The sequence below is a fragment of the Anabrus simplex genome, chromosome 1 (genome assembly GCF_040414725.1).
Source record: "Anabrus simplex isolate iqAnaSimp1 chromosome 1, ASM4041472v1, whole genome shotgun sequence".
Taxonomy (NCBI): Eukaryota; Metazoa; Arthropoda; class Insecta; order Orthoptera; family Tettigoniidae; genus Anabrus; species Anabrus simplex.
The window spans coordinates 303,965,222-303,992,585 of NC_090265.1; the positions used below are offsets into that span (position 1 = coordinate 303,965,222).

Consider the following 27,364-nt stretch of genomic DNA (forward strand, 5'->3'; position numbering starts at 1 on the left):
GAGAAAGATCAAGTAGAACTGCCTGAGTCAGCAAAGAAGATGAGCCTGGATGGGTTAGGAGTCAATGACATTCATATAAGGGGAGATAATGAGAAAGAGAGAGGAGATTATTAAGTGTACTTAACGGGTGTTAAAAAGGGAAGGGCAGAGTGTGAGGTAGGATTGTTAATCAGGAATACTACTGCATGCAACATAGTTTTTGTCAGGCACGTAAATGAGCAAATGATGTGGGTAGATTTAGCAGTTGGAAGAATTAGGATGAGAATTGCCTTTGTGTATTCAACATGTGAGAGTGCAGATGAGGATGAAGTTGACCAGTTGTATGAAGCATTGAGCAACACCGTAGTCAGGATCGACAGCATGGACAGGATAGTGTTATTGGGCGATTTCAATGTGAGAGTTGGAAATAGAACTGAAGGATACAAAAGGGTAATTGGTAAATGTGGGGAAGATAGGGAACCTAAGAGGAATGGAAAGGCTTTACTCGACTTCTGTGCTAGTATGGGATTAACACTGATGAATACATTCTTCAAGCTTAAGGCTACACATGGGAGGGTAGGGGCACCAGATCTGTAATAGACCATATCATAACCGCCTTTGAATTCAGGAAATCTGTTAGGAATGTGCAAGTTTTCCGGAGATTGTTTGATAAAGACCCCTACCTGATCTGTAGGGAACTAGGTATCTTTATCTCTGTCTGCAGATATGTAAGGGTAGAAAATCTCCAGGACGAGGAAATTAGAAGTATATGGATATGGTTAGTGAAAAGTTCCAAAGAATGGCAGTAAGCAGGTTCAGGATATAAAAAGAGAATGGGTGGAATACAAGGATGCTGAAGTAGAAACAGCAAGGTGTGTAAAGATGGGAAAAAGCAAACATCCTGGTGGAATGAAGAAGTGAGAGCAGCTTGTAAACGTAAAGAGTAGGCATATCAGAAATGGCTCCAAACAAGGACTGAAGTAGACAGGGAATTGTATGTAGATGAAAGAAACAGAGCGAAACAAATATTGTTGAATCTAAAAAGATGTCATGGGAAGATTCTGGTAATAACCTGGAAAGGCTAGGTCAAGCAGCAGAGAAACCTTTCTTGACAGTAATAAAGAATCTTAGGAAGGGAGGGGAAAAAGGAAATGAACAGTTTTTTGGGTAATTCAGATGAACTCATAATAGATCGCAGGGAATTACTGGACAGGTGGAAGGAATATTTTGAAAATCCTCTCAATGTAAAAAATCTTCTTAGTGACATTGCCAACAACCAAGATCATGGGGAGGAAAACGATGTTGGTGAAATTACTCTTGATGATGTGGAAAGGATGGTAAACAAACTCAATTGTCATAAAGCAGCAGGAATACATGGAGTTAGACCAGAAATGGTAAAATACAGTGGGAAGACAGGGATGAAATGGCTTCATAGAGTAATGAGCAGTAGTAAGCATGGACTGTTAGCAAGATACCTTCTGAATGGACAAAAGCAGTAACTGGACCTATCTATAAGCAAGAGAACAGGAAGGACTGCAACAACAATCGAGGTATCTCACTGATCAATATACCAGGCAAACTGTTCACTCGCATCTTGGAAGGGAGGGTGCAAACAGTGGTTGAGAGGAAGTTGGATGAAAGGTAGTGTGGTTTCAGACCACAGAGAGGCTGTCAAAATCAGATTTTCAGTACACATGAGCTAACTGAAAAATGTTACACGAGGAATAGACAGGTATATTTATGGTTCGTGGACCCAGAGAAAGCATATGACAGTGTACCAAGGGAAAACATGTTCACCGTACCAGGGGACTATGGGATTAAAGGTGGATAATTAAAATCCGTCAAGCAACGTAAAACAGCTTGTAAAAAAAAAAAAAAAAAAAAAAAAACCATCAAAAAGGCATTTGTGTTGACAATTGGGCTGCAGTGGGAATTGATGGTGAAATGAGTTCTTGGCTCAAGGTACATAACAGAGGTTAGAGGGTCAGAGAAAGCTTCAATCTTTCACCTTTGTTGTTCATAGTTTACATGGATTATTTGCTGAAACATATTAAGAGGCAGGGAGGGATTAAGGTAGGTGGAAATGTAGTAAGCAGTCTGACCTATGCTGATGACTGTGTTAATGGCAGATTGTGCAGAAAGTCTGCGAAAATAGGTGAAAAGAGTATGGTATGAAAATTAGCGTTTGCAAGACTACATTGATGCCAGTAGGTAAGAAATCTACAAGAACTGAATGCCAGAACGGGGATCCAAAGCTGGAACAGGTAGATAATGTTCAAGTATTTAGGATGTATAGCCTTCCAGGATAGTAGTATAGTAAGTGAGATTGAATCAAGGTGCAGTAAAGCTAATGCAGTGAGCAGTTGCAATCAACAGTATTCTGTAAGGAGGAGGTCAGCTCTCAGACGAAACTTTATTTGCATCGGTCTGTTTTCAGACCAACTTTGCTTTACGGGTGTGAAAGCTGGGTGGACACTGGATATCTTATTTATAAGAAATAACAGACATGACAGTACAAGAATGATTGCTGACACAAACAGGTGGTAACAAAGGCAGGAGGGTACTACAAATGAGGAGATAAAGGGCAAGTTAGGAATGAACTTGATGGATGAAGCTGTATGCACAAACTGGTTTCGAAGGTGGGGTCATGTGAAGCGAATGGAGAACAGGTTACCTAGGAGAATAATGGCCTCTGTTATGGAGGGTAAGAGAAGTAGAGGTACAGTCGTGGTCAAAATAATAGAGCCACCTGGCAAAGGTTTAGAATAAAGTGCAAATTTATTACTAGACATGTTTGTACTATGATGGAAACAAAATTTTACGTTGTACAGGAACCATTACAACAGAGTCACATTGTACCACAGTCCGTTATATAGATAACACAACTGACACTAATCAATAATATTCAAAATAATACCAGACCGCAGGGTCAAAAAAATAGAGCCAATTGACACAAATATTTTGTACTTGATCTAAGTCTTATGAAATTTACAGGAACAGTCGTTTTTGCATAGGAGTGCATTAGTACTTCGTGGTGTAACCCTTATTTTTGAGGATTTCCCTGCACCTCTTACCCATAGAGTCGACTAAACGCCTGCATTCGTCGCTGCTGATCGCATACAAGGCTCTCTGGATTTCTTCCCAAAGTTTATCTAAAGACGTAGCTTTTGAGCGGTCAATTCTCTTGTCTACGATCTCTCCTAAGTTCTCGATGGATGATGCGTCAGGGGATTGAGGTGGCCACTCTAATACTTCGATATGGTGATATTGAAAAAACTGCCTTATGATCCTTGCAGTATGCTTTGGATCGTTATCGTGCTGAAATTTCCATTTCAGCGGCATTTCCTCTTCAGCATAAGGCAGCATCACATTTGCTAAGATGTCGTCGTACATTTCTGCGTTCATTATGCCGTTGATACGGTGTACTGGACCAAGGCCATACCATGAAAAACATCCCCATACCGTAACATTTCCGCCACCGTATTTCACAGTTTTTAAAGTGTACTTGGGATTAAATTCCTGGTTTGGTGGGCGGCGCACATAGACTTTTCCGTCTGAGGCAAACCTATTATACTTGGATTCATCGGACCAAAGGATGTTCCTCCATCAAATATTGGGTTTGTGTTCATTTCTCCGGGCGAAGGCCAACCTTTTCCGAACATTAGCTTTTGAAACATGTGGCTCCTGTCTCGCAATGCGCCCATTCAATTTTGCGGATCTCAGTCGTCTTTGAATCGTTGAAGTTGATGGTTGAACATCATTTTTGTCGCTAAACAAAATGGCTTTCAGTCGTGGTGGTGACAAAAATGGGTTTCTTTACTTCCCTAGTGATGAGTCTGTCTACGCGAAGAGTAGTTACACGAGGTCGCCCCCTGTTCCCCACCTGCGGCTTTGTTTGTTTTGCCAGTCTAATGGCGTTCTGGACTCGTTTTCGCGAAACGTGTAAATCTTTGGCTATTTGATTCATGGATATCCCACTTTTGAACATCCGGAACATTACTATACGACCATCATCACTTGTATGCTCTGCTCTGCCCATCTAGAAGAATGTAAACAAAACCAAACGTCAGTTTACATACAAAATAATACTGAGTGGAGGTTTGTTGACTAATATCGCTAGCCCCCAATACAACTGCAAAAAATCAATTTGAACGGGACTTCTGTAAAACGGCTCTATTATTTTGACCCATAAGATTCTTACCTTTATGCCTCTTTTCGAACGTCTAGCTCAAACGCTTCCTTTCGCACGACTACAGACAGCAGCAACGTCTTCCCTGATATTGTCTAAAAGGGACTGACAACACGGCACTCGTGGAGATTTTGCGTTCTAATAGATATCCTAGTTCTTAATCTCGTCAATAGAGGTGGCTCTATTATTTTGACCGCCACTGTAGACCAAGATGACGATGGTTAGACGATTTAAAGATAAGAGGCATAGAACTAAACGAGGCCAAACAACTAGTTACAAATAGAGGATTGTGATGACATTTAATAAATTCACAGAGGCTTGCAGACTGAACGCTGAAAAGCATAACAGTCTATAATGAAGATGTATGTAATCATTATTATTATTGTGAATGCCAAGGGAAATCTATAACCAAGTTGTACGGTTGCAATACAGTGCAAACACCCAGTCCGTGAGCCAGAAGAAATAACCAAGGAAGTTTAAAATCCTCGACTCATCTGGGAAATGAACCCACGACCCCTCAAACTAAAGGCCAGCCTGCTAAACACTTAGCCACGGAGCCGGACGACACAAAGACGATCAACAACTTTGATCGACTGGCCACGTTGTCTGCATACCTAAAACACGCATTCCAAAGCAAGTACTAATTCGCAACTGAATAAGGGACAATATAACCAAAGAAGACAGTGAATATAATAGAAATACATTTCAAGCCTAAAATGAAGAAGTGTTACACTGGTATCAGCATCTGGGAGGATGAAATAACAATGCACTTAGAAGACAATCTTTATACTCTCGACGACGATGACTTACCGTCGTATTCATATGTTATGCTTGGTGGATTCCGTGAATTCAGTTATTCATTGTACATGCAATGACGACGACAAAGGAGGTGGTGGTCTGGCATAAGAGGAAGCAATACCTGATTTAGCTGGAAGCATATGGTCATTACGTCTCCTCTTCCAGCTTGACTTTCTTTTACATTTTACGCATCCCTTACATTATATTCACCACATAAATGGTAGTTCGATTTATTAATTTCAAGACAGAATTTTTTAAATTAAGTAAATAGCTATATATAAATATTTGACCATCTTTTAAACAAGTCACATACCTCGACCCTTTTTGAAGCTTGAAGTAGATGCAGTAGATATAGTGTTGGATGTAAGAGAGATGGCACTACCATGGCGTTTCAAATTATTTTCACTTCCATAACCTGATTCAGCCTGAAATGACAGGGAAAGAAAATTTGTTACACAATTTAAAAATCTGTAGGAGTTAGAATTGCTAATTATCATTCCCTACATATAAAATCACTTGCAAAAAAACATGCATACCATCAAGGTGCCATCACTGAGGCATGTATATGGGAACTAGTGATGCAAATCCCAGTGACTCTGCTGGCACTGGTGTGCACAGTGCCAGTGCCAAGCGCGTCACCGTGCCAAAACACCGGTGCCGTGGCACTATCAGTACCACGATGGCTACTTATTCATTGGACTCGTATAAAAACGTTTATGCTTCATGTATTGACAAAAAAGGAACTACACATAGATATACCATAATTTATATTAATATTTACATGCAAAATACTACAAAACCCTCAAATAAGTTTTTCATTCACATTCAAGAATAGTGTTTTTTCACTTTATTCGCTGGCAGTCTGTTTCGTCTGTTAGTCAAAGTTTACACGCAAAATACTACAAAATAACCCTCAAATAAATTTTCCATTCACATTCAAGAACAGTATTTTTTTCTATTCATTCGCTGACAGTCTGTTAGTGAAAATTTGACCAGCTTTCGAAAACACACCTTTGGCAGGCGTGGATGTTGCTACAACACACAACTTCCGGACAGCTAAATAATAAAGGTTGGGATACTGAAGCGCCGGCCCCGTGGTGTAGGGGTAGCGTGCCTGCCTCTTACCCGGAGGCCCCGGGTTCGATTCCCGGCCAGGTCAGGGATTTTTACCTGGACCTGAGGGCTGGTTCGAGGTCCACTCAGCCTACGTGATCAGAATTGAGGAGCTATCTGACGGTGAGATGGCGGCCCCGGTCTAGAGAGCCAAGAATAATGGCCGAGAGGATTCGTCGTACTGACCACACGACACCTCGTAATCTGCAGGCCTTCGGGCTGAGCAGCGGTCGCTTGGTAGGCCAAGGCCCTTCAAGGGCTGTAGTGCCATGGGGTTTGGTTCGGTTTTTTTTTTGGGATACTGACCACCATTTTAACGGATCTGCCTGCCTAGCTACTAAGGGGTCTTCCAGGTACGACAAAGCATATGGCGTTTTAAACATGTTATCATTGATCTGAACGATATACAAGATTTACAAATATCTCACACTGCTATGTACTGGTTTTTATCATCTGGACTGAAATTGCTACAAAGGGCTAGATTTTCGTTTGTCTGCCATTGACACGGAATTCAAGACAATCCGCAATATAACGAAAGAGAATAGATCATAATGTGGCATGGTCCGGCAGCACTTGGTAGGACGGGGTGACCAGTAGGTACCTACTGTAGAAGCGATCTGTCCTGGCACTGGCATGGTAGTATAAAGAAAACATCAAAACATAGTACCACACCAAAAATTCATTGCAGGATAAACACTTGCAGGATGTACTTAGTATGGTGCTGGACCACCCACTGCACAGAGACAGACCACAATACAGTTGAGCATGGAAACACACATCCGATGTTCTGAGGAAGATAGTGCCACAGCTGACCCCTCAAATCTGTCAGTTACTGCTGGCCACAGTTGCCATCCAATCTGGTTCCAAACATTCTTGATAAGAAAGAGGTCTGGAGACCTTGTTGGCTGAAGGTGCATGTTGGTATCCCAAAGGCAACCCAGAGATACTCAAGATTTGTGAGGCTGGACATTATCCTGCTGGAAAATAGGGCTGTCGCACTGCGCCAGAAGGGAAGCATGCATTGTCATAGAATAGAATTGAACCATCAGGGTTCCCAGCGGGGAGCAAATATCTTAGGAAATGGCACCCCACACCATGACACCTATCATTGGAGGTGGCGTGCCTCTTTATAATGAAGTGTGTGGATCACTGTGTTCGCTAGGATGTCTCCAAACTTGAATTTGGCGGTTGTCTGTATGCAGACAGAACAGCAATTCTTTGCTTCACACCACCTATCCATCAATCCACACGTTGTCATGCTGCTCATTCCTGGTGGAATTTCAAATGTGGACGGCAATGCTCACGTCATAATGGTAAATATTGTAAGGGACACAGCACTTGCAAATACTGCTCTGTTAACCACCTTGATATGGTACTGGCAGACATAATTGTATCCCCAACTGATTTGATGTGTATCTGGATGGTGCGTAGCAACGTCTATGGAGCGCTTACAGCCTGTCACATTATGAAACTATCCTCCACCATGGTCAATCCGTCCCTTCCTGATATGTGCGTAAATCATTACATTACTACAGCGTCTAAAATCAATGCACAGTGTAGTGAAAACAGTTTAAGTCACGAACCATACGACAGAAAGTTGAACCAATATCTCTTAACCCAGGCGTGGTCTTAATGCAGTTGTGACCATGACGGTGACTGTTCACTGGCTTTTTAAATCCTGTTTGTTTTTCCTTTTAAAGTTCTGTTCAGACAACAAAATTTCCTTCATTATGTATTTCAACTGAATTATTTATTTAAATACAGTACCTATTATACATTTACTTAATGTAATTACGCAATAGCCATCCACAAAACGTACCTCCATTGTAAGCCTCAAACGACTTCTTTCAACTTGTGGTATTTTAACCCTTCTAAGACTAGCTGACGATATATCGTCAATGTCCACCCTTGAGAAAAAGACCCACTGACGACGTATCGCCAATGACCGCACTAGCTAAGAAGACTACCTGGCAATGATTATTCAATGGAATAAATATGAACTATATTTTAAAAAGGTTCTATTTTTTTAAATATTTTTTTTTCAAAATCTTCCTCCACTTGGAGGCTGCCAAAGACAAAGAATACACAAACAATTTTGTTTAAAAATAAAATAAATTATGTCCAAATCTGGTGAGTCTCAGTCTGGCGAGTACAGGTGGTGTCTGAGTATCAAAAGACAACCCCTGAGTGGTTCCAGCCCCCAGTCGATGAACTCCTTGGTACTGATGTTAAAGGTCTTCATCAGTTCTATCGTCTTCTTAGGGATTGTCCCTCCCGCACCGATCATGAGACCCCTCACTTCTATGTTGTCCAGTTCGTATTTGTTCATATACGGCACTGTAGGCTGGTAGATAGATTTCTTTTCTTGGTCCATTTCGTCTGGTTGGTCGGAGTGTGTTTTTGCATTTCCTGTGAGATAGGTTTTATTAATATTTTGGAAAAAATCATATCAAAATATTAACTACAATGTTATGTAATTATGACACAAGAACTTTGAAATATGCGTTGGTCTTTTTCACGTGACCACCTAACAAAGCAGCTGGTCCTTTTAGAGGCACTTTTCTTAAACAGACCCAGTCTTAAAAGGGTTAACATTTTAGAATATATTGCAGCAGTATGCCATAAAATATGTTTGAGATGATAAATGTACCACTCTTAATGTTTTATAGACCGGGCGAGTTGGCCGTGCGCGTAGAGGCGCGCGGCTGTGAGCTTGCATCCGGGAGATAGTAGGTTCGAATCCCACTATCGGCAGCCCTGAAGATGGTTTTCCGTGGTTTCCCATTTTCACACCAGGCAAATGTTGGGGCTGTACCTTAATTAAGGCCACGGCCACTTCCATCCAACTCCTTGGCCTTTCCTATCCCATCGTCGCCATAAGACCTATCTGTGTCGGTGCGACGTAAAGCCCCTAGCAAAAAATGTTTTATAGGAAAGTTGTATAACTGACAAAAGACATAGAGATCAACCAACATTATCATCTTATCAGCTCCAGATTCCTGGGTGCAGTGCATAACCACACACTACTTATTTCTGTCCATGTAAATGTCTTCTTCCATTACCTGCCGCAAATCCAGACCTTGCCCAGCTAGATCATTTCTAACCTGATCAATCTCTCTCTTCCATGGCCAACCTCTTGATCTTTTGCCTTCCGAGCTCCAAACCACATCCCTCTGTGGGTGGGGGCGGTAGAATAACTCCCACAGGGGTGGCAGTGGTGATTTTTGTTTTTAGAGGTAGTACAATTAGGCAACCTTCCTCTATATTAACACTAAACAGAGAAAAAAAAAATGGAAGGGAATAGACACTTTGAAAAATGTAGATATCTGCCAAGGAAAGACAAAGGACATGAAGGGCATGAAAATGAAAGACTCCCTAGGTGTCTAGTGTTATAATACCATTGGGGTCAAAAGAACAAGAGTTGACCAAGGGAGGTCGAATAGGATAGACGAAAGTGAGGAGCCTAGCACAAGTACTGTAAGTGGAAGCAATGCCAGGATTCGGCTTAGGGCCCCGTAGTTGCCAACCCACGCTCCAAAGTTCAGAGCACCTGGGGCCTCTATTAGTTGCCTCTTATGACAGGCAGGAGATACTGTGGGTGTTAGCCCCAGGGGTTATATCAATATATTAGTGTATTTCAATTTATTCAGAATACCATCTCTTAAAGAACTGTTTCCAAGCTTTCAATGGCGAGTCAGCCGGTCTTGCTTCACCTTTACAGCCTGGAAGTTGCGTGACAATGTTGTGCTGCCATGGGCAAGTGGACAATGTTGGTTTGGTAAATTTCCACTTTGTACCAAATTTATTTGTACAGCATTACAATGTCACTAATGGATGCTGACTCTCAGTCATTTTCACTATCACAATTCTGTTCAAAGTCAGTCTTGTGGCTGCAGTCATCACGTGTCTCTTCCCTTGAGTCAATATCACTTCTGAAGTAGTCATCTGCGTTGCCTGACTATTCCTCATTAAATAAGGAAAGAATCCACTCCTAATTCCATTTACTTACTTAATACCTTAAACTCCTGTTGAGGAGCAAAGGGCCGAGACAATGTTTCGCCATCTGGTTCTGTGATGTGCCATGAGTTTCAGCTTTCCCCATGTATACCCAAGCTACTCACTTTCTATCTCTACTGATCTTCGCCATGTCATCTTAGGTCTTCCTCCCCTCCTCTACCCCTGGGGATTCCACTAGAGAGCTTGTTTTGCTCATTATTAAATAAGCCACAAGGTTAATATTACAACTGAACACTGTGCCGAACCAAGCTTGCCTAGGTGATGAACTTCTTTTATTTCTACTTCTCCCCGACTGTCGCTGTCGCCATTAGCGATAACATTACCCGAACATGACGAAACTTACAGTTTCTCATTGAAGATGGTGCTCTAGCCAACTGTGTTGATACACAGTCTGTCTCTCGCTCTCCGTGTGTTAAGTTGGTCTGCTGGTGATACCAACAATGGAGGGATCAAAAATGATGAACTGGGATTTAAAATGTGCTTTTTGATCTACAAATTGCTATTATCGTGGATTTACTTGTTTCAAGGCTTGGCTCTCTGCTGGGAGTCATTATTTTGATTGACGTAAATATTTCGAGATTCCTGATTGCTGCTCCCAGGTATTCATTTTATGTGCCATAGTTACAAGAATGGTTCTATGCGACTGTATTTCGGTAGTCTTTTATCACCTGTCTTTGCAGGCTCTTAGTTAATTTTGTGTGTGTTTTAATTTTTTCTTTCTTTGTGTGCACACACGCGAGAACGGAGAGTGGTATTTACCTATTTGTTTGTTTGGGCCCGTGCGTTTGTGGGGTTTGAGACCATACACATCTGATTCCTCATTGTTTGGAATCATGGCTGAGCATTGGTATATTGTGTGATTTGATGCTACGGGGTTTAATCCATGTTTGTCTACGTGAGGCAATTTGGATGTCCCGGGTAGCAGGTCGACGAATGTTGTGATTGCTACAATGATATTTGGATCTGCCTTGCCTATTTTTGCGGTGGTCCAGCATTGTATCTGTGGTGTTTGAACCATGCTCGTGAGTCCATGATATCCGTCGCTATCTGGTGCGACATACCGGTCTGGTCTGGGTTGATTTTATATTGGGTCTCTCTTCTTGTTCATACGTGTGTGTGCGTGTCTGTGCTGTCTGCCTGTGTACGGTTTATAGTACTCTCCGTATCTCGTAATTTTAATTTTTCTTTCTTTTTCTTTTATTTTTCATTTTAGTTGGCTGGTTTGGGCCATGTGTGGTGTGCTATTTTATACTTCTAGGCCGTTATCTGCTCCATTGTCGGCGATTAGTATTTGTTTTTGTAACTGTGGCAACATCATCTTGTTCTTTTGCTCCTTTGGGAGGCTGTGCTTTGGCATTGTTGTTGTGACGCGCTAGCATCGAGTGGACGCTCGTTTGGAGCACGGATGCTAACTGTTGATATGTGCGCGGTCCGCATTAGTACTACTGCATTATCTCTTCCGTGGTTCCATTTTCTGATTCCTTCGATAACATGTTCCACATCACATTATTTTTCTGAAATTAATTTGTATTTTTAAGTGGTCACACAGAAGTGAATAGTGCGATCGTGTGTACAGCCGCTGTGTAACACAAAACTTACTATGACATTGAACGGGATACTACTTGATGTTCTATTTTTCTGCAGCTTCCAATTTTTGCTTTCATTTTAATATTGTGTGTGTTTATAATAAACCCCATTTTCTTTTGATCCATTCTTTTATTCATGGGGGTTACGGGTTCTTGCCTTTCTGTCCTTTCGCTCCCCTTTTGTCTATGCACGGGTCCAGCTCCGAACTGTTTTAGTTCGTTCCAGTCCATCCACGGCAATTTATGAAGAGAGGTAAGTGAGGTAAGTATCTGAGCATATATGTCGTGTATTGTGTTGATGTGTTATGGTAGCAGGGTAGGGGGAGGTAGAACAAAAAGAAAATTAAAATCAACATCTACTGTCATGCGGAGTCACGGTGACACAAGAGCCTATGTTTCATGAATTACTAAGCAGCAACTGAGCGATAAAGCCCACCGGAATTCATACCTCAAGCTGGCCGAGTGGAAAGTTGGCAGGTAGCCACTATGCTATTCACACCCCCCAACAACAACAACAACAACAACAACAATTAAAAATAAAAATCTACTCCAGCACGACTGTCTCCAAACAAATATTCTACAAGCAAATGCAATTTAGCCCATCCTTTTCTACTTTAAACTGCTAATACTCATACCTAAAAACAGCCTTCGAGGAACGAGGCAGAATTTTATTTATGTCCAGTACACTGATATGGTATAATGTATAAAGGGATACAGTAACAAACCCCGGATTTGTTAAATACACAATATCAATGATCCTGTTGGAAGAAACCTTTTGCAATTTAATGTCATCATGCTGTTCAGTGAATACTGTATTGTCAAGATTGTAATATGTGGTGGGATGGAGAACTGTACTATGGGAAATATAATTTTAAAGTGTTTTTATTTATTTAACGTGTCTGAAGGATTTCATTTTTGTTTGTAATATTTTGTATTATGTGAAAGGAAGAAATAAGAACTCTGGACTGCTGGAATTATTTTATGTAATGGCAAGAAATATTAATTTAAATATGTGTGTAATTATTATTATTATTATTATTATTATTGTTTTGTTTTTTTTTTTTTTTAAGGGAAAAGGCAAGATATATGGAACTGTAAATGAACATTGCAAGATGCAAAAGTGTTTTGAAGTGATTTTTTTGTATGTAAATTTTATGTAATTCTGTATGTCAAAAAGGTAATCTGATGTAAAATTTTGTAAGGTGCTTTATTTTGAAGCATCCTATACCGCACGCGCGGTTACCGATGTTGAAACAGGTGATGCAATTCCTCTAGCGTTAGGTCAGAAAATGACCATATATGGTCATGCAATTGTACTGGCAAACGAGAATCTAGTAGAAATTGTTTCTTATTGGTTAATTGTGATCGGCCCATTTCCGGTCTTCTGCCGGCTTTGGGAAAATGAGGCGTGTGCTTGGCGTCTTTTCCATCTGACCGTCCTCGAGTGTAGTTGTGCTCGAGGGTTTCCCCTCCGGGGACCCTACCTCCATATAGGTAAGTGCCATTTCCATTGCCATTTCAGTGTTTTCTGATTTCGTTTGATTTAATTTAACTCCTTTTGCATTTCAGTATTTTCTTGCTTAATATGATATTTGAAGTTTTAACGTGTCTGAGTTTGCCCTAGGTTCCTGTTGCCGTAATTTCAGTTTCTTTCACTTACTTTGGTTTTAAACTATACATTGTAATGTAGCATCACCTTTCTATATTAAATCAAGTTTTTCTCCAAGTCACTTAAGTATGTCTTGATTCCGTGTCGTGGAACTGTATTTTGTTAAAGTCTTTAAACACCCTTCATTTGTGAAATAAGGACCAGTTGCTATGTCATGACCTTAATTCTTGTAACATTGATTTTGATTATGTTAATATGAGTTTTGAGGTGATGATCGTAAGTCTTCTCCCCCATAACGCTATACCTTCCCATGGACCTCATAGGGTTCCTGCACCTTCTACTCTCCTTTCTTAGTTGTCATTTTTAGGCCTGTAAGTGTTCCCTTGTATTTGATTTAATTTTGAGTATTTAAAGTTTTCCATCAAGTTTCCATGCTCTGATGTGTAATCACCGCCACTGCGTCATTTTATTATTTCTTTATTCACCTTTTATGTCAATATTTATTATTTTTATTATTATTATTTTTGTATTATTTTATTTATTAGTATGTGTAGGCGTAATTATCCCAACAACGGTTACAAAGATATAATCATAAATATCAAGAGTCCAGTGAGTTATTAAAGAAAATGGGGCCAATGATCTGTATGGAGTAAGTGTTAAAACCTCCTCAGGTACCATTTAAGAATGCAGACAAATATCCTTTATCTTTAATGTAAACACGGATTGAAGCCAGTTCATGGTCACCAGAGACCCAAGCAGGGACGATACGATTGCGATACAGATCCACCTGGTAAAATAAAAAATCGGACCACCCGTAAAATAAGATGTAAAACCTATGAATAACTAATACAGTGAAATGAAACAATACTGTGCAGACAGAAAAAAATATTATTGTAGACGGAGTTATTATAAAGAGGTATTTAGAAGAACAGGGTCCCACATCAATTGGTGAACACAATAATAATAATAATAATAATAATAATAATAATAATAATAATAATAATAATAATAATAATAATAATCATATGGCCTCAGCTACCGTGTCCAGACATTTCAATTTGACGCCATCTGGCTGTCTGCTCGTCAATTTCGATGTTCCGTTTTACTCTAAGCTCCCACTAGATGGCAGACCGAGTAAACCGAAACTCTCTTGGGCGTCTATGGCTGAGAGGTGAACACAATCACTTCCACAAAATGAATGACTATCTACCTGCCACATCATATAATTTAATTCCCACTAATATGAAGTTTGCGACAACAGAAACACAAAAATGTATAAAATGACAATACCTTACCTATGTCAAGCAGAGTAAATTCATGTTGATGATGATGCTTGGTGTTTCAAGGGGCCTAACAACTATGTCATCGGCCCCTAATGGAACGACATATAATGAAAAGGCATGATAATTAAAACTGCAAAATATATCCATGGCCTAGAAATTAAAATGAATGATGAAAAATCATGAGATTTAAATAATCAGTGGATCTAATTTGCAATGTCTTATTTTCTAATAAATATAGCAAATATTGATTATGATGGAATAAGGCATTGCCTTGAAGTACTGAGATAAAAGTTAAAATAATACAGTAAAATACCGGTACGCAAACACGAACTAAAACAGAAAGGAATAAAAGTACAGTTAACAATATTACACTAATACAAGTTACATTTCTACACACGATAAAAAAGGCCACAATTCCGCATAAAATGGATTAAGTCTGCTGAATGTTCATCATCTCGTAGGATGAGGGAAATGGCACTCAGGAATTTTAGACGACGGCAAAGATTGGCCAGGTCCACGCACTCCGTAAGGATGTGTACCACGGTTAGATGACTGCCGCAAGTACACACTGGGGGGCGTTCACCCTTCAGTAGGTAGGAGTGCGTTACTATGCCATAACCGATCCACAGACTACATAATACCACAGCTTCTCTCCGAGAAGCCCGAAGCGAGGTCTTCCATACCTTCGTAGTTCCTTTTATCACTCTTAGCTTATTTGGGAGAGGGGTGGCCTGCCACTCCATCTCCCAATGGAACCTAAGCAGATGTGTCAGATGTGTCTGCTGAGAGTGAATAGTCACTGGCAGGGACCCTGCAAAGTAACGAGGGCCTCCCTGGCAGCCTTGTCAGCTAACTTGCTTCCCTCTACACCCATGTGGCTTGGGAGCCACATAAATTTAATTCTGGTGCCGGCATCCGAACACCCGGCCAGCAGGTCCTGGATCAGATGCATCAGAGGGTGCCGAGGGAAACCTATAAATTGTAGCGCGCTCAAGGAGTCAGTACAAAGCACAAATTGCCGACGCTCATACGACAGTGTGTACTGCAGTGCTTCACAGATAGCATAGCGCTCTGCTGTGTACACACTACAGATTTTTGGTAGAGAAAAAAAGAAACCTGTTGTTATCAACAACGAACGCAAAATCTACTCCCGCTTCTGCCCTCAAACCATCCACGAAAACAACGCCCGAACTGGGATACCTGCCAATAACGGACAGGAAGAGTCTCCGATAAATGGAAGGGTCCGTGTTCTCCTTCCGGCCGGTATGCTAATCAAGAATCATTTATGGTCGTCGTCGTATTGTCCACTGAGGTACCCTACTTGGTCGTCTGACAATACAAGGAACCGAAGGTTCATCAAATAACCTGTGACTGCTATCCAAGCTTATTCCAACCGACCGTGTTGCTCGAGGGTAAGCAGCGTACAGCCGACGGTTTCCATTGTGGAATACGCAAGGATAGCATCCACCACAAATTTGCAGCATAGGACAGAAGCATTTGCTGGTGCCTCAGGTGTAAAGATGGCACACCAGATTCAACGAGCAGGCTAGCATTGGGGCTTGTACGAACAGCTCCCGTTGCCAACCTAACTCCGCTGTGGTGAATGCTGTTCAGTTGGGCTAGGACGCTTTGCCTTGCTGACCCATATGCTGCACTGCTGTATTCTAACCTGGTTAAAATATGTGCCCTACAAAATCGTAGGACACCATGCAGTCTGCCCCCCCCCCACCAAGTAGTGCCTCTAAGAAGCATCAAGATATCCAAAAGGAGCCCAAGAAATTGGTGTCAACTACAAGTAGAGACACATTACCTAAGAAAAGCTCAGGATCCACGCGAAGAGTGCGCTGCCGGCAAAAGTGTACAACAGAGGTCTTTACGGTTGAAAACCAAAAGCTATGTTCTAAGTCCATTGTTCCACTCTTCTAATAGCGAGCTGTAACTGTCACTCAGTGATGATCATATTTTGTGAGCTATAATGCAGAGCAAAATTGTCTACATATAGCGACGGTATTACTGCTGAACCAGCAGCACAACAATACAATTTATGGCAATTGCGAACAAGTGACACTAAGAACCGATCCCTGTGGGACTCCTTTTTCCTGTACATGGTATTGCAAATATGCCCTTCCTACTCGGACACGGAATAAATGGAGGGACAAGAATTCGCAATAAATACTGGCAAGTTACCTCAGAAATTCCATTGATGCAGGACTGAAAGGTTGCCATATCGCCATGTGGTGTCATATGCCTTTTCTAAGTCAAAGAAAACAGCCACCAAATGCTGTTTTCGGAGAAAAGCGTCCTGGATAGAACTCTCCAGGTGTACCAAGTGGTCAGTGGTCAAGCGAGCGGCTTGAAAGCCACACTGGTATTTGGACAAATGTCCTCTTTTCTCCAGGCACCACACAAGTCGACGATTCACCATCCTCTCAAACCTCCTGTATACTTAGGATTTTTGTCAGGCTTGAGGACAGGAATGACTGTGCCCTCTCGCCACTGAGATGGAAACTCACCCTCTATCCAGATTCGGTTGAACACACAAAGGAGATATAATAGACTATCCTCTCTAAGGTGTTTCGACATATGGTTATGGACATTATCTTGTCCGGGAGATGTGTACTTGCAAAGTGCTAAGGCACTGCGGAGTTCCCACTCCATAAAGGGTATGTTATAGTCCTCTGAAGCTCGAGTGGCAAAAACGAGTTGATGATGTTCTGCCTCTCGCTAAGAAAATCATGATGGTAATTCCCGGGGCCAGACACATCCGCAAAATGACTGGCTAGATGATTAGGAAAAGAAGAATAGTCTGTTACGATATTGCCTGCAATGGAAATTCCCAGTACTAAAGATGTTCCTTGTATACCCGAAATACGTCTGCGTTTAGTCCACACTTGAGATGACTGTGAATGTGACTTCATAGATGACACATATCTCTGCCATGAAGCTTTCTTACGCTGTCGAATAAGAACTCGCGCCTTAACGCAGAGTTTTTAAAAATGTTACCAAGATGACCACAGGAGGCTGCCTACGAAAGCATTTATAAGCGTGACAGCATTCCTTTATAGCTGCTGCAATTTTTTCATTCCACCAAGGAATGAGTTTTCAGCAAGAAGGCCCTGAAAAGAATGGAATGAACTCCCCAGCAGCAGCAAGAATAACTTGTGTGATGTAAGTTGTATTGCCGTCTATGCTCCGGTCAGTTGCATCGGTAAAGGTAGCTAGTGTTGTGAACTTGGCCAATCAGCATGTTTTAGAATCCATTGAGGAGGAGCCTCGATAATTGTTTCATGAAAGTAAGAATACTAGAGAAATGGTCAGTCACAGAGATCAGCTTGTACATTCCACCGAAGCAGGGGAACCAGTGCTTGGCTGCGTACACTAAGGTCTATGCGAAAGTGCTTTAATGTACGCTGAAACGAGTAGCTTCCCCTGTATTCAAAGTACATAAATTCCGCTCTCTTAGTAATATTTCTAACCCCCTTCCCCTGGGGCAAGGCGTTTTAGAGCCCCATATAGGGTGGTGGGAGTTAAAATTTCCCAATAAGAGGAATGGAGTTGGAAGCTGATCTATAAGATCAGTTACATCATTTATATTAAGAGGTTGGCTTGGTGGAAAATATACATTACACACTGTTGCTATGACATGCAACAATACCTGCACCGCAACTGCTTCCAATGGGGTTCTCAGAGGAACCTCTTCGCTATAGGTATCAGCACGAACAATTCTTCCAATGCCACCGGACGCCCAGTGAGCATAATATCGTTCTGTCGCATACAGTCTGAAATTTCTCAAGACCGTATGATGACCTTGTCTGAGATCAGTTTCCTGAATACAGACTATACTCGGTACAAACTCACCAATGAGCTGGTGCAGCTCAGCAAGATGCCTGTCATAACCATTATAATTCCACTGTAACAGTGCCATAGCGTGGACTAAAAGAGAGAGTGTTAGGTTATGAGCGACAAGACGCTCTTAAACCCAAACACTTTATGAGAAGGGAGGCAATGCAAGAAAAGTTCATGACAGATAGTAAGGAAGTGTAGGAAAGAGTAGCAGCAGCTGTTGGAGTGTCCGAAAGTTCTCTGACACGGATTAAGAGCGAAAAACGAAAAGCAATGGAATTAGGAAAACCTATGGATAGTCTGTCTGAAACACCAAACAAAATAAGAATGCACACAAAGAATGTTAGTGGACTGGATGAGTTTGACGAAGGTGCCGCACATCGTATTGTTAAATTTTATTTAGTTGAAAAATGTTTACCTACTGTTTCAAAAATTTGTGCAAACTTAGATTTAAAGTTCAAAGGATCCAATGCTCCAATCATTAGGATATCGTTGGAAAAAACTAACATTACCTGCGTATCCTAATGGGAAAACATGACATAAAATACAAAAGACTTATTTGAAAAAAAATGCTCAGTATCGGGCGGAGTATTGGCCTATAGTGTATATGGATGAAACCTACATACATACGTACCATGTATTCAGCATATGTAGACCCTTTATGGTGTTTCCTTTTATTAATTATATTTTGTTTCTGAACCTGAAAACCATTATATCGTTATATATATATATATATATATAAACATACATATCATATTGTTAACTCACATTTCTTATTTTACAAGAGAGCAAGGGACAAACAATCATAATCTGACCCTTCTTTCTCGCCTTGTGGCGAAAGTTATTATTATTATTATTATTATTTGGTTTCACCTTCTTTGGGGTATGTTGAATAAATCATTTCTCTATGCTTTGTTCTTATCTTAGCGCCCAGTATTTCTTCATTGTTTCTGATCTTTGTTTCCCGTCTTCCGAGATAATAGATTTTAGCTGTTCGATCGAGTAGTGAATTTTCTGTAATTTTTAATTCTACTAGACCATTGGGTTTATTTTGTAGTTATGGAAGAAGTCAAAGATTTGTCTGGTTAATCTATTCGAGTTCATTCTGAGAAGATGACCGTAAAAAATGATCCTTTTTCGCATAGTATCTGAGAGGTTTTTTTCTATATTCTTGTAGTGCGTTTCATTCTTGATGTATATTATCTCATTATTATTATTATCATTATTATTATTATTATTATTATTATTATTATTGACTTATTTTACATGACGTGGCTCAGGTTATGAAGCCTGCTGTTATACCAAAACATATTCTACACTGTACATCTACAGCGTCATAAAGTTAATTTTACATCTAATTATAATTTAAAACAATGGCTATGCAAATTGATACACAAAAAAGATTTTGACAGCTATAATAATACGAGGTTGAATTATATTCTAATTCCTTAAATCTATCTACCATCTGTAATGCTTCTAAATAAATTCATTTCAGCTAGGTATGTCTTATTTACAGCTGGAAGGGAATTCCACTAACTGAAAATCTGTGGAGTGTTACATGTCAGTTATAACAAATATTTCGGGTCAACTGCACGTCGCCACAACACCGAGCGAGAAGGGGAAGTCGGTTAGGTAAAAGATGGCATATCACGGCGTTAAATATTAGTAATATACAGGTAAGTTATGTATTAGATGTTGACTTATGAGTGATATTGGATATGTGGAATGATATAAGATTTAAAGTGTTATATATATATGAGTGATGAGTAAGTATTAATTGATGGTGATGTTAGTACCAATTATAAGTAGTGATAGGTCAATATTGAATTACATTGTGGAATGCAATCAAGACGTGTGATGTGCCCGTGTGTTCTTAATTCATGTTAGTTACGAGATGTGCTGTCTATTTGAGATTATTATGATTTATATGAGCTTTGATAATATCTCACTGCATATTTCACTACGAAACACTTACTTTCCATTTATATTGTGTGTACCTTAGATCACATGCGTGTCTATATATATTGAACCATTCCGTTCATTGTCTTATAGTCATGATTTTAGCCTGCGATATTTGGAATATTCGAGACCACACAGAAAATACTCGTATACTAATTTATTACATGAGAGATGTGGAGTGTGAGCAGTTCTCGTGGGAAGAAAGCAGCTATATAATTATGAAGTTTCTAGAATCTCATAAGGTAAATTTATTACCCCAAGCGAAGCTCTTAACTGTAGGCAGAGGACGCCAAACACGTCACTTATGTAGCGTGCCAACAAAGGATTTGGAGCGAAGAAAGAAATTAATTTATATCTGTGAGGACAGAAGAGATGCATTTGATTTGATGAGAAAATTGCAACCTCTGTAATTTTTGCTAAATTTTGATATGCTACACGATTATAATTAGAAATGCATACGGTAAGTGAAGTACTTGGCGCGCATTGGGTGTGTACGCATCGTGCCGCGGGCGGGAGAAAATCGCTGCTAACCCGTCAGCGTGGGTAAGCCAGCCTCATTATAGAGCCGCAGAGTGCTTGAGATTCATTCTTTGACTGTTGCTGTTGGGACTGCGTGATAAGACGACGAGCTAACTCCGAGACTAGCATCTGAGCTGCGAGCCGTAAACACCAGGCACAATCTAGTTGGGAAAATAATTTTCCCTTCACTGGCTAGCGGGAGCAACAACACGCTGAGAACAAGAAAGAAGCACGGCGAGTTGGAGAAGACGGGAGCTGTCAAGACCCAGAGCATCCACGTGGGGACACCAGGAAGGCGTGCTCATCACGACGCCGAAGGAGACAACTCACAACCTTCGAGGAAGCTGCAGGAGAAGCCTTCATCAGCCATCATGGATCCAGTAATCCGCACACCTGTGATACCGGCGACGACAATTGTCAACATGGCGTAAACTCCAGGAGTCCACAGAGGGGTGCCTCGCAATGCCATCGATACGTCCAAGTTAGATCGCTCCAATTGATTCTAAGCATGTAAATTATTGAAAGTAGATTCAGGATTGCCGTCAGCCACAACAATAGCTGTCTGATGTAAATAACACTTTGGTTAGTGTAATCATGTACAGACCTCGAACTCAGGATAGTAGGATAGGCAGTAGGTTGTATATTCCCACTTGTATAATTTTGATGTTTTTATTTCTTTATTTTGCGGTATCTGTTCCGTCTGGGTCATGTTTGCTAGGTCTGTTGACCAGATACTGTAGTTAGTGCAGCGAAGCCTATACTTATTTGGGATTGTATGTAATTCTGCGGAGATCTTGATTTAGTCCTTAACTCACATGGGCTAACGGGGATGGGTGTGTGTGCCCGATTGCTTGAGATATCTTTACATCAACTTCTAGCTGATCACACATTTTGTTATAGTTATGCCGAGCGCAGAGAAATAATGAACATTGTAAGGTGAATATTCCGCATTCGTCTGGCTGTAGTAGCACAAGGGAAGTGAGTCATTGTGTACTTATGGATGAGTCCGTGGAGGCAGATATCAGAGAATGTGATTTATGGATACGCCCAATGGAGGCAGAGATATGATAGTGATTGAATAATTTCGGCGCTAAGAATGCCCTGTCGTGATTATTGAAGTGAATTGAGGAACGCAGCAGGTATGCTGTTATCCGATCAGCTGAGCGCTCCCCAAGGGCAGCGGGGCCGACACACATCCCGTTGTTTTTTGTGGGTTTAACGAAGTCAAGTTTTACGTCACCGGCTAGGGAGAGTTATATTGCTGTCTGCACTAGCTCAAGTGTTAGCCTGGAGAGCCTTCCCCGGCCGCGACCTTGTGTAGCCAGCAGGGGATCGCATTTTTTGTCTGCATGGCTCTGTTTTTGTCTTGCTACTTGTTTATTTAACTACCTGCTGACGTAGCTGTAATTTCCATTATTTTATTGACGAGTCTTGGGGCCTTATGTATGCTGGACTGTGAAACTTCATTTAGTCCAGGCTAGGTATATTTTTGTTTGTTGTTAGACGACCTTGGGTTCGAGGTCCTGTGAGACTATATTTTTCAGGTTGAGGAGATGGCACTTCTGACGTGCCTTTGTACAGATGGGGATCCTTTCTCGTTACTTTTGACTTATTCCGTGATTCATGCTTGTTCCAGCTTGGCGGTACGTTAACCTAGTGACATGGAAGGCATCTGCGACCAACTAATGACAAAAATAAAAGTTTTATTTGAGATTTTAACGTCTTGTAAATACTTGGATATTTTCTTTAAATTGTAATAAATCCATTTATGTTCACTGTGAATGCAGCACTGTTTCCTGTATTTCATTTACTTTTGGTTGTTCTTACCTTGGTATCTTGCATATCCACATGTTTAATCATATTTTGCCCTCTATTATCTTTACCCAATTTCCCTGAGACATGTGCGACTGAGTTGCTGTGGATGGATATGTAATGCAGGCAAGAGGTGTGCACGAGCCCACACTTGTGGGAGTTTTGTTCACTATGGTGCTCTTGGTTCGAGCTCAGCATTCGCTTGATGGGAACCAAAAGCATTGTAGGGCACAATATATATATATATGTCATATCTCTATATACGATAATATCAGCTTTGTAATGGTGGTGATTATTATTTATGATATACCATCGACTATTTTGGAATAATATGTTTCACCGACGTCATGATTACCTTGTCTATGATCCGAATCCCGTTTCTTTATACACAATGACTGATTTTAAGGATGGTATATGTACGATATTATTATTATTCACCACACACATAGCTATGAGGATGGACATCATGATTAGTAGTAATTTAGTGTATAGATTTGATATCATGTGATCTTTTGATTTTATTATTTGAATGTGATTGTATTATGTTAATATTGTTTCATGTTATTTCATCCATCATTATATTAGGTTGGTTAGATCCTCGAAGGTATATGTGAGGAATGTTATGTGTGTACTTTCATGTCTGTGTGAGCGCCTTCAGGACAGCTTACCGGTAGTTTATTTAGGATATAGTCATTCATATTTGATTTCATTTTACTTTGACCATGAAAGAGCATTATTATCATGACCAGATATAGGAAGCAGATGTAAATCATCCAAATGTGTCACAGATTAAATATTACTTTTGATATATGCAACAGAACAACGTTGAAATCAGGCAACGATTATTATTATTATAGTGCAGGCTATCATATTCAGGAATGTTATAGTTAACGAAATCATATATCATTTTATAATAATCCTATGGATAATATTAATTATCATTGTGAACTGGTGTTCGTATAAATATTTTTGGAATTCGATGAATTACATAACGATATCGCTGCATTACGTTGAATTAAGCTTGAATAGATGATTGGTTGAGATTTCAACATTTTGTTTATTACATTTGAGATGTTATGATAGACTTTTGGTTTCATTTTAACTTAGTTAGGTATTATATTTTGAATAATCTCGTTCCAATCCAGAATATCTCAGCTCTTATCAATGTTATTTAGATGTAATCAACCATATTTGAAAATTCAGTTCAACATTACATTCATATTAACGTATAAGATAATGCCAACCTCAAACTAATTCGACTTCTCAGAATCATTGCGTTTTGTCATTATTCGATTTGGGGAGTGAAAATAAACACGATTAAACACCAGTCAGACACTCTAGCTCACTGAGGCACTGAAATTACTGGATGCCGCCCTTAACAAGTAGAACTTGTCAAAGACCCTGAGTGCAGAGTGCTCGTGCCACGAAGAGGGTGCAGTATATACCATGTGTTCTCCGTAGGACCTTTTTAATAGGCGCACCACCCTGCCCTTTTTACTGACCGCCCGTCTAACATAACCTAGATATGTGTTAGTTTCATAACATGAAAAACATATTTCAGTCAAAGGATGTTGGAAATTAAAATGTAAATACTGCAAAACTGTTTATTTAAACGTTAAATCTTCATTATTGTCAGCACAATTGCTTTAATTACATCCAAGTTCAGCAACCGAGCGGTAAGTCCCGGTGTTACATGATGATGAACCAGCAGCAGAACACAAGAAGTTCAAAATACTATACTCTTATGTCTTGTTCGTGATAACAGTGCAATAGTTCAATTCTGTAGGGCAGTTAATGTTTACCTGTCTGATATTATTGTTAATGCTCTGAGAGGAATAAACTGAAATTTGATCATATTAATATTTTAAGTATTATTTCCCGCCTGGCTGCTCATTCCTCCCACCCAGCTGGCAAAAATTTCTGGGGAGAACGGAGAATTACTTGTTATAGAAAGCAAACTAATGGATCTGTGCTCAAAGCTACAAGTTTGTAGTGAATTCAATCTACATACTGGCATTAGTCAATGTACGATCAGGCAACTGAAACAACTATATCTCTTCCGCTTGTAACTCTTTCTGCAGAAGGTCTATCATATTCCAAATATTCAAGATACAGAAGTTCTGCATCTAATGCACCTGCCATACTTTGAGCAAACCAAGAATTTAACTGCTTGAACCTGGGCAGTTAAGTTAGCAGAGAATTTAACAGACTGTTCGTCTTAACCGATGTTCATTAAGTGGTAATTTGGTTAACCCTGGATTACTAAGCTTTCGTCTTGCGGACGGCGCGCGCAAATATTAGTAGCACCCCCTTCTCCCTCCCGCAAAGGTATTTGCTCCACTTTCTCTCTACCTTCCTTTGTGTGAGTCCTGACCTTGTAGAGAACAGTTGTGTCACCGTACGTTGCTTCATTCCATCTCTACGGGGGACTCCGTCATCTGAGGTACGAATGCTTAGTAACAAGGTTACTTTTATATTTTACATGTAGTTGAGCAGTTATTTATTTATTTATTCATTTACTCTGCATATTCTAAAAAATAAAACAATAGCTTATTGCACACTGTGTCAATGAGTACTTCCATTATTAACATCGGAATATATAATTTCATTGTTACGTTCTCATTAGCTGCAATTATGTGTTGAAATCGGGAATCCACTCTAGAAAATCGAAATATATTTCAGATGGCAGAGAATATCAGAGATGACCTACACAGAATTCTACAACTCTTGACACAAGTAGATGACACTGGCAACACAGCAGTAACTGGAGAGACGTGCAGTAAACCGGAGGATGGCTTTGAAGAGGACAACATCGAATTAACTGACAAAGAATCTGGCCCAAAATATAACCCACAGTTAGATGATTCCTATGATTCTGACGAGCCTGGAAGAAAGAGAAGACGTGATCCTGAACCAACATACTCTGATGAGCACCCTGATTCGACTAATGGCAATTCAAACCAGATTGTTTTCAGTGCTAGGCATCTGAATGTTGTAGTCCCTAATAAGACCAATCTACGACTGAGAAATAAACACAAGCGGTCAGCACTTCCATCGAGAAACCGTAATACCCAGACACCCGCCAGGAACATAATTCATATAAAGCAAACCTCTTTAGGAGAAGCCAGAAATATTTCAGCACCCATGGAATCATTTCATTCTTTAACAATTTACTTTTAGATAAACTGGTACAACACACAAATGAGGAAATACAAGTTCACAGTTGTAACTACACTACAGCTAGTGCAACAATTTCTCAAACAAGCAGGGAAGAAATCAACACTTTTTTTGTATACTTGTGTTATCAGCTGCCATGAAAACCAATCATCTTCCTGCAAGAGAGCTGTTTGATCCAATTTCCTGTGGTTACGGAAAAAAGGCGACGATGTCAAGTGAGCGCTTTGATTTTCTGTTGAAGTATCTTAGATTCGATTATAAATCTACTAGGGTAGAGAGACGAGCGAGTAACAGGTTTGCAGCCATTGCAAGTGACTAATCTCATGTTTTAATCCGTATTAAATCTGTTGATTTACAATAACAAAGTTTTATTATGATCCACCTGTTCAATACATTATAATGTTGTCACATTTAAAATATCTTCATTAGTTAAAAAGTTGTATGTGGGATATGTTTCGCTCCCTTACAGAGCATTATCAGCCATATCTGAATCTCGAAGAATGGTTATGTTCGTAAATAATAACTTAAGAACTATTAGACCATTTTTCACAAACTTAAAACTTACTCAATTAGAATATCATAAAATACAGAATCTTTGGAGACATTGCCAAGAAAATCTTCAAATTTAGCTATTAAGATTGATTTTCATGCCTTTCTAAGATTTTAGACATGCGACTTGTTTTAAATATTTTAGAACTCATCCTTCCACAATTTTAATGTATCTTTCCTATTAAGCACATGTAATTAAGGCATTTCTCCAAAGATTCTGTATTTTATGATATTCTAATAGAGTATTTTTTAAGTTTGTGAAAAATGGTCTAATAGTTCTAAAGTCATTATTTACAAACATAACCATTCTTCAAGATTCAGATTTGGCTGATGATGCTCTGTAAGGGAGGGAAACATGTCCCACATATAACTTTTTAACTAATAAAGTTATTTTAAATGTGACAACATTACAATGTATTGAACAGGTGAATCATAATAAAACTTTGTTATTGTAAAAAAAAAAAGTTACAGCCATTCAAGAAGTGTGGGATGAGTTTATCAATAACTACATAAAATCAGCTTTATGGTCCATATCACACTTACAGAGATTTACAACTATTGTTTATTTTCCACCTTGTCAATACACTAAATTGCTTAAGGCAACTTATTGATTAAAAGTGGTACATGTTTCGTATATTATAAACATCTTCATCCACATAACACTGTTTAGATGAAAAATTCACCAAAATTAAATTTTAAGGACACTTCCTCTAAAGCACTGATACTTTGTCATTATATGAATTTTTCATCTGAACAGTGTTATGTGGCTGAAGGTGTTTATAATATAAGAAACATGTACCACTTTTAACCAATAAGTTGCCTTAACCAATTTAGTGTATTGACAAGGTGGAAAATAAAAAATACTTAGTTGTGAATTTATCAAGAACTGTTGAGACACATACAAGCCAGGAAGTTACACAACCATTGACGA

At 39.8% G+C, this 27,364-nt stretch overlaps 1 protein-coding gene across 3 annotated transcripts in view; it reads right to left on the bottom strand.

The window, feature by feature from the left end:
* Nucleotides 1-27,364, bottom strand: part of cert (ceramide transfer protein) — a 535,770-nt gene that overhangs the window by 286,863 nt on the left and 221,543 nt on the right. For all 3 annotated transcript variants that reach the window (XM_067134802.2, XM_067134801.2, XM_067134800.2), the window contains one exon: nt 5,280-5,391. In XM_067134802.2, the coding sequence (XP_066990903.1) occupies nt 5,280-5,391 (112 nt within the window). The remainder of the gene's footprint in view (nt 1-5,279; nt 5,392-27,364) is intronic.